The sequence below is a fragment of the Malurus melanocephalus genome, unplaced genomic scaffold (assembly GCF_030028575.1).
Source record: "Malurus melanocephalus ecotype Western Australia unplaced genomic scaffold, MMel_1.1 scaffold_140, whole genome shotgun sequence".
Classification (NCBI taxonomy): Eukaryota; Metazoa; Chordata; class Aves; order Passeriformes; family Maluridae; genus Malurus; species Malurus melanocephalus.
The window spans coordinates 551,985-560,085 of NW_026623372.1; the positions used below are offsets into that span (position 1 = coordinate 551,985).

Here is an 8,101-nt window from a genome sequence, read left to right on the forward strand (position 1 = left end):
TGTGGCTTACAAAGAACAAGCAGAGGTTTCACAATGAAGCTCTGTGGCTTACAAAGAACAAGCAGAGGTTTCACAATGAAGCTCTGAGGCAGGACTTGATCCTACCTCTTCCAAAAACAACGTCATTGTCGCCAATTTCAGTAAAAGTTGAACTGCTCCTCAAGTCCCTGGGAAATGGACTTGTGTAACAGTCTTCTGGCTGAGGATCTTCCCAAGGAGGAATGGCATCTTGGCATCCCAGGGCAGCATCTTGCAGGGGTAAAAAAACACAATCAGGCCCACTTCCCCACAGAAAGGAGCAGTTTCATTACTTATATCATTATTGGGCAAATGGGAAAGATAACTGAAGGATCTCTGGCTCTGTGTTTTAAAAATATTTTTCCAGTTATTCAAACTCAATTTCCACTCTAACCACAGGTGTTTCAGCAGTCCTGAGACTGTGATGTCTGATGTAAGATATTATGGGACTCTAACCACGAGAGAAATATAAAACYTGAGAACATGGCTAGCTGATGGAAATGAAAACTGCTCAATGTGCCACTTCTTGAGATTTATAAACCTAACAATGCTTCAGTAGCAGTAGGTAACATTTGCCCTCAGGCATARGAGCTGTGAGTACACAGGTGTAAAGGAAAATAACAGTCAAGGGCAGACATTGACAATTTTTTGGCTGGAAACACCAATTTAAATTGAAAATCCAAACAAAAATTATTTCGAATACATTAAAGATTAGGTGGGAGGAGGACCATCTAATTTTTGGAAATTTGGTCCTTAGAAAAGGTGGGGTTTTTTTCACAAATGAATTAAATAATTGTTAGAGAACAAACCCTAAACCAATCCTATCCCAACCAAGTTCTCTGAGACTTTGGTTTCTGTAATTTTTGCAGTCGGCAATCCCAACCAGKGACGAAGGTCCTGCCCTGCCCTGTGCGATGGCTCCCACTAATGGCAGCAAGGGAAAGCTCGGGCATTCCCGACGGAGCAGAGACAGGAAAAACCCTCTGCAAAACCTTCTCCAACCCATTTTTGGTGTTCGGTTTTAAAAGTCTAAATGTCTAAAAATACAGTTTACAACTAGATTTTCATGAATTTTCTCTGTAGTCAGAATATGAGCATGACAGAAAATAATCTGAATATTAGTCTCCTTGGATGGGTTTTATCTCACCATCAGACACCTGCAATGGAGACTCATGGAACACATGGAAACAAGATCCAGGATGTGATTCCTACTGACCTGTTCTAGGCATGGGATGAGCCTTGAATTCGATTTCTCTACCAAATTCTGTCTTAACTACATGTGGAGCTGGGGCAACTGGTCCAGACATGGGATGGAGACGGCCCCAGCAAGATGTCACACAGAAAACACAGCCCTTGTGCTCAGCCAGTGAGGATGACCATGGCTGAAAGGAGGGACTGTTCAGGATTCTCTTCTAGGGAGTCCAAACTGTAGGATCAGGGACATGGGATGGAGGTTCTTGTTTATGACTGAGGAGTCTCAACCCCCTTATAATGGGGTCTTGGGATTTTGGTCAAGCCTGTGCTCTACTTCTGTTACAAGGAGGGGAAAGTCCAAGAAACTTTGGTGAGGACTGATAACCATGGACAGAGATGGAAAAATATGTTTGTTTTACATTTTGGTTTTGAGCACAACAGAGATTATCAAAACAGCTGACTAATTTTCTGTTAGTAATGATGCAAAGATATCTTCTCGCAATCAGACACAGAAACCAGCTGCAGACTGTCCTTGGGTCGCACGTTTAAATCTCAGATACATTTTTAYAAGGTCTCTGACTCAAGGAATAAACATGAGAGGATTACAGCTAATCAGATAAGTATGTCTTTATTTAACTGTAACATCAAAAATTAAGCTCGCAGTATGTTCTTAAGAGATAGAGTCTTCAATCTAATTCAAAGATTTTTGGGAAGATTTTTTTTCCTTTTAATTAAATCGTGTTGATTTTACTTGACATTTGATTTCAAGCAAGCCGCCAGTGTTTCTCCTTYACCGTCTGCCTCAAATCTGTGCATAGCATGTCATAGTCACAAGGCTACTCCTCTCCTCCTGAACATTGCTATATTTTAGGCTCTCTGTGGGTGACCAGACCAGCCCAGGTACAGATCAGCTGCTGGAACATTTCCCACTGGGGAGCAGGATTTGTGCCCTGTGCAGGTAGCGCAGTCTGCATTTGGCATCTGTAAGTGCAGCGAAAGCGAACCTGCTGGCACAGGATGGGCTTTCCTCGCACCGAGGAACAAGTTATGCTGGAATCAGCAACGCAGCAAAGATCCTGCAAATACCCAGGAAGGTGTTTTGAACAGCTTGTGCACCTGCACTGGTCCACGGTGAGGCCAGACCAGCACCCGACAGGTATTGTTAATAACAGCAGGCTGAAGACAAGTAATATTGCTCCTTTTCACCAGCCTGTCCAAATCCAATGTATTTTCTATTTCAGCTCTATGGATGAAGCTTTAGGAGGGGTCATTTCTCTGGTCATTTAGCTGGGGTCATTTCTCTGTTCTGGACCCAGTCAGGCACCAGCCACAACAGCACAGTGATGAAGGGGGGAAGGGCAAAGCTGCCACTGTTGATGGCAGCGCTCCTTGCAGGAGCAGAGTGGTGCCTGTGGGGATCTCCTTGTGTTCAAAACCACACACATAACTGCAGAACACAAGAAGGAACCTACAGAGATATTCCATCAGCAGCAAATGGGGATTAGGAAAAATGCAGCACCATTGGGTGTCCTGGTAAAGAAAAACACAGAGAAGGTGGAATTACTGAATGCTTTCTTTGCCTCCTGATGTCATCCCTCAGGAGTTCCAGACCTCGGAGGACTTCCCTTGATCCTAGAGGGTTGGTTTGGAGATCAGCTAGACAGATTTAACACCCATGAATCCATGGGTCTTGATGGGATGCACCCACAGGTGCTGAGGGAGATGGCAGATTTTGCTGCTAAGCCACTCTCCATGATCTTTGAAAAATCATGGAGAATGGGAGAGGTGCCCAATGACTGGAGGAAGACCAGTATTACTCCCAAATCTAACAAAGGGCAAGCAGGCGAACCCAGGAAGCTACTGGCCAGTCAGACACACTTCCATCCTGGAAAGATGTGGGAGCAGGTCATTCTGGAGGTCATGATCAAGCATGTAGAAGAGAAGAATGTCATCAGGAGCAGTCAGAATGGATTCACTAAGGGGAAAGAAATCATGGAAGCTGGACTAGTTTAGTCTGCAGAAGAGAAGACCGAGAGGGAATCATATTAATGCACAAAAGTATCTCCAAGGTGGTGTCAGAGAATGGTGCCAAATTCTTCAGGAGTGCCCAACAAACGGGCAAGGGGCCATGGCCATAAACTGAAGCACAGAAAGTTCCACCTTAGCATGAGGAAGAATTTCTTTACACTGAGGGTGGCAGAGYGCTGGAACAGCTGCCCWGAGAGGTAATGGAGTCTCCCCTCTCTGGAGACATTCTGAACCCACCCRGATGTGTTCCTGTGTCACCTGCTCCAGGTGACCCTGCCTTGGCTGGGGGATGATCTGAATGATCTCCAGAGGCTCCTTCCAACCCTGACAATTCTGTGATTTTGTCATATGTTAAAATAGAGTGTAAGTTCTTCAGAATGGGATCTGATGTACTAAATAATATAAGAGCTAAAAAGAGGAAGCTGTGCTCTACAGAAGCAATCACAGAAATATATTAAGGTTGCAAATCAGGATTGCAGAAGTTTGTAAACACTCACCTTAGCATCTGCTGGGAAAGAGCCCTGCATCCACTCAATTCCCCTCTCATTTGTTGCTGAAACTGGAAGCTGCCCAGTGAACGAGGCAGGAAATTTGAGGAGGAAGGAGACATGGTGAAGGCAGCTGAATGGTGTCCTGGGGCACTGGCTGCTATCTCTGTCCCTGCTGAAGACTTTCTCTGAGATACTGCCAAGTCATCCAAACCACACATTGAAAGCTGTGGCTCGGTAATTGTGTGGGGTTTTGTTTTTTKAATGCATAAATTAATACCTCAAGTTCTGATTCACAAAACTGCTGAGCACTCGTTGCTGTGAGAGAAAACAAGAGCACTGTCCCTCCAGCACATAAAATGCTAGAGAACGTGAAGTGTTCAGAAAAATCAGGTCATTAGGCATGCAAATTGGGTCATCAAAATTAGTGGATCTTTTTGACATTAATCTCTCTAGACTTCTTCCCGGGAAAACAGGGAGATCCCATACCCTACAGGAGAGTTGTGAACTAAATTAATTTAATGTTTGTTTCTCCACCAGCTCCCACTCCATCTGATGCTGATGCTGTTTGCATGTTGGGTGGGCTGTTTCTTCCTCTTTCTCACTCCCCACTATCACTGAGGACAAGGCTGTACTGACACAAAACATCCCAAGCCCTGGATAGACATGGAATGGGACCCCTGCCCTGGTCCCTACAGACACATCAGGCACCTCTAGTGCTGATGGCTCTATCTGGGCTGCTGAGAATTATTATTTTCAGATCCCAAATTTTTTAAATTTGGTGATAGTTGAGCATTGTCCAGAGTATTGTGAGGGCCAGGATGACCTGACAACTACCCAGCTTTAGGGCAGTGTTCCACACACAGAACTCCCCAACAGCAAAAGACACTTCTGAACACACTTGCTCCTCAAAGTTATTCTGCTCCCCTTCCACTTAGACCAGCTCAAGTCTATTATCCCTGAAGTAAAACACTCCAACTCCTACTGCAGATGTTTAAAGTTGGWATTTCTCAGAACAAAGAGCTTATTAAGCTCGAAAAGACACTCTGCCTACAGAGAAGTGCTAATGTCTCAGCTCCCCGCTCCTCCAGTCACTGGCATCTGGGGGTGTCTCAGTCACTGCTCAGCCTGCCACCCCAAATCRGGGTGGGACCTCTCAAAACTCTGTGCCTCCATCACCCACAGCTCTGTCAAGGGATTCAGGGAGAGAGGCACGGCTGCGACTGAAGCCATGGCGATCATCRGGGAGGACTTGTTTCAATATGTTCTTGAAACTCTGTGATGTCAGGTTGTGCGTCTCCGGGGGACACAAGCTCCATGTAGTTTGTTATGCCATCTGTTAAGGAAGGCAGCCGCTCGTCTCTCCGCTCCGTGACCACAGATGGGGAGTTTTTCCCCCTGTGTGGATTTCTGTCAATATATGCCAAAGCCTCCCTAGCTGGAGCCAGGTGGAATCACCACCACGACGAGCACGCCTGGGAAGAAGGGTGTACACGGCCCTTCGCAAGCACCTTGGTGTGCAGATGAGCTGAATGAACAGAGCCAGCCCACACCAGCGAGGGCAGGTCCCCAGAACCTTGCAGGACACTGAGAAAAACTCCAGCAACAGAGCTTGAGCAGGAGGTTGTGTGGTTCCATGCAGATTTGACTCTTCTATTGGCTGGCTGTGGATGGTGGGTGTCCCAAATCATCGTCTGGCAACAGCACCACAAACCTCAGACACAGAAGAAACCCAAAGCCTCAGGTGCTGCCTCTGTGGAGTTGGTTCAGTTCTCAGTGGAGGCTTGGTGTGGGTTTAACTGAGCACGGTGTCTCCTGTGGCCCAGACTGCAAAGGAAACTGTGCTCTGCTGACTGACCCACCAAGTCCTTGGGGAAAGAGCAAACACAGAGTGAGCAGCAGGTCTGCCAATGGCCATAAGCAGCTAATGACTGCTTAAGGTATCAATAACCCTCCTTTTCTTCCTATCACACCGTTTAATACTGAGCTGACACTTTTCCAGTGTAGTTGGGTCCATTTCTGAGCCTGTGGGCTGGAGGTTTTAAAAGCAGATTTTAGAGACAGGAGACTGTAAGTGGAAGTTTTATTGAAAATGGAAAGATTTGCAGAAAGGGGTTGTTGGTTGGGGAGACAGGTTTTACAGAAAGGGGATTTAATTGGGAAGGAAAGTTTTACAGAAAGAGGCAGCCCATTGTGGGCCAGCTACTCTCATTTGTGATCCCCTTGGAACAGGTATTTCACCCAAGCAGAAAAAAAMCTGGTATTGCATTTATTTTTGCTGRAAAGCAAATGTTTGTCCTGCTCTCACAGCACTGCTCCCATCACAAGGGTGGCAGCAGCCAGTGACAATACRCAGTGCAAGCAGCTCTGCTGTCCTCTGGGAAAACACAAGTCAGCAGCAAAGGCAGCAAAGCAGCTCTTTGTGGACAAGAAAGCATTTCTGAGGTGGGCATGTCAGAAAGGGCTTCTGGAAATAAATTTAAAAATACCATTTTTTACACCAGTGTTGGAAATATCTTCCCCCTTCATCCCCAGCCCTGCTTCCAGCAGCCAGGGATGCTCAACTGTTCTGCAAACCTGCTTTCAAAGCTCAGACCTGGAAGCTGCCTTAGGAGGCAGCATTTTGGGGTGCCAGCAGATGTTTACATCTGTCACTTCTTACAAAAGCTGAGCTGGCCTCAGTGAATGCAGAGTTCAGCCAAAGCTTTCACATTCAGCCTCAGGGGCTCTTGCTCCTCACACCTACTCTGACCAGGTTTTGTGCATCTGCAAAGGCAGCTGAGSTGGTCCCTGCTTCAGGTGCACCACACTGGGGATCAGGTGGGAACCCCACAAATCATGAGGGATGGGGGGACAGCCTGAGGCATTATGGAGGCACCAAAGGCACCAACACTTCTCATCCTAGAGCTTTCCAGACAAATGCAACTTCTGACTTATGCCCAGTTCATCCACACAAAGATTTCACCTCTGAAGTCTGTGTGGAGTTGAGGCTCCTTCCTCCCATCTCAMACAGCAGAATCAGGAATTAATTTAACAAGTGATGTAACCAAATTTAAGAAAATGAGATCGCTTTAATAGAACACTCTGACTAATGGAAAGGATAACTTAATTTGCAGATCTCTTCTCTACTTCMTCCATTAACTTACTTCTGCTATAATTTAAGCATGCACATGCCCATGAAACAACCCTAAGAACTCAAAAAACCCTTTTCAAACAAACAGAAAAGTTCTGCACGTACATGTTTGAGGCATGTGAAAATCCCTGTATTTATATCCCATGTGAAAATCCCTGAGCTCTTCCAGAAGAGCTCAGCCTATCATGAGCTCTCAGCAAGGTCTGCCCACATCCATTCATTCAGAGTGCCCACACATTGCACCTTGCATCTCTGATGGCATGGCAAGGGACAGCTGGCAGGGTCCCCTGGCTTGGGGATACTTCAGCCAYGGACCAAGCTCACCAGCATTTATGTGAGGACTCACACAGTTGAGGTTTTCCTCCATGTCTCTTACAGCTGGGAAGCTGCCAATGCTACATCTGCCTCTAGAACTGTAACAAGTATTTGGGCTCCMAAAAATAGGGCCCCAGGAGGGGAAGGATTAGGCACAACCCTTAAAAYAAATGAAGTCTTTGTGCTTTAATGTCTGTATGCACATTTCAGCTTCTGTCAAGTTTTTTACTCAGTGCTTTGGAGGGGTGGGCAGGCAAGAGTCATGGCACCTTGGAGGGATCTGCTGGTTGAGGGGACATGTCCTGAGACACCAGGAAGGGCAGAAACAAGGGAGACCTTCGAGAAGATTAACATTTGCTCCTTTCTGCACCTGTGTGATTCCCCAGATGGATGCCCACTAGGGTTGCCAGATCTGAAATCTGAAAATACGAGGTGCAACAGCCAGAGCAGCTGGAGGAAGCTGTGACTAACTATTTTTCCATCATGTCATTCAAAAAAAAATATTGGAAATGGAAAAGAAGATGGAACAGAAGTAGAGGAAGAAAAAAAAAAAAACAAACCAAAAAAAACCCCAAACAAACAGAAAAGGAAGAATGAAAGGTGTAGAGAGGCCAGGGTGGAAAGGAGAGGAATAGAAGCAATAGAAAACAGGAAGAAACCCCATCACTTTAAGACCTGAAAATGAGTACATTTGGAGAAAAATAACAATACTCCTCTTATAAAAATCTGAAAGAAAAACCTGAACCAAAAAGCTTTAAATGGGCAAAAATGCTGGTCCCAATAAAAAACTCATGATCTCCTCCATTTTTTAGGCAAATGACCAGCAACATGACAACTTTTCTGCATCGATCCTTAGGAAACAGCTCTCCCCCTGACTCCTGTCAAGAAGGACAAGGGATTAGCTCAGGCACTGAGGAGCTGACAG

At 45.8% G+C, this 8,101-nt stretch overlaps 1 protein-coding gene across 1 annotated transcript in view; it reads right to left on the reverse strand.

Moving 5' to 3' along the window:
* Positions 1–126, reverse strand: part of CNPY1 (canopy FGF signaling regulator 1) — a 37,148-nt gene extending 37,022 nt beyond the window's left edge. The window contains exon 1 of the mRNA XM_057371087.1: positions 106–126. Within this exon, the coding sequence (XP_057227070.1) occupies positions 106–126 (21 nt within the window). The remainder of the gene's footprint in view (positions 1–105) is intronic.
* Between the last annotated feature and the right edge of the window lie 7,975 nt (positions 127–8,101).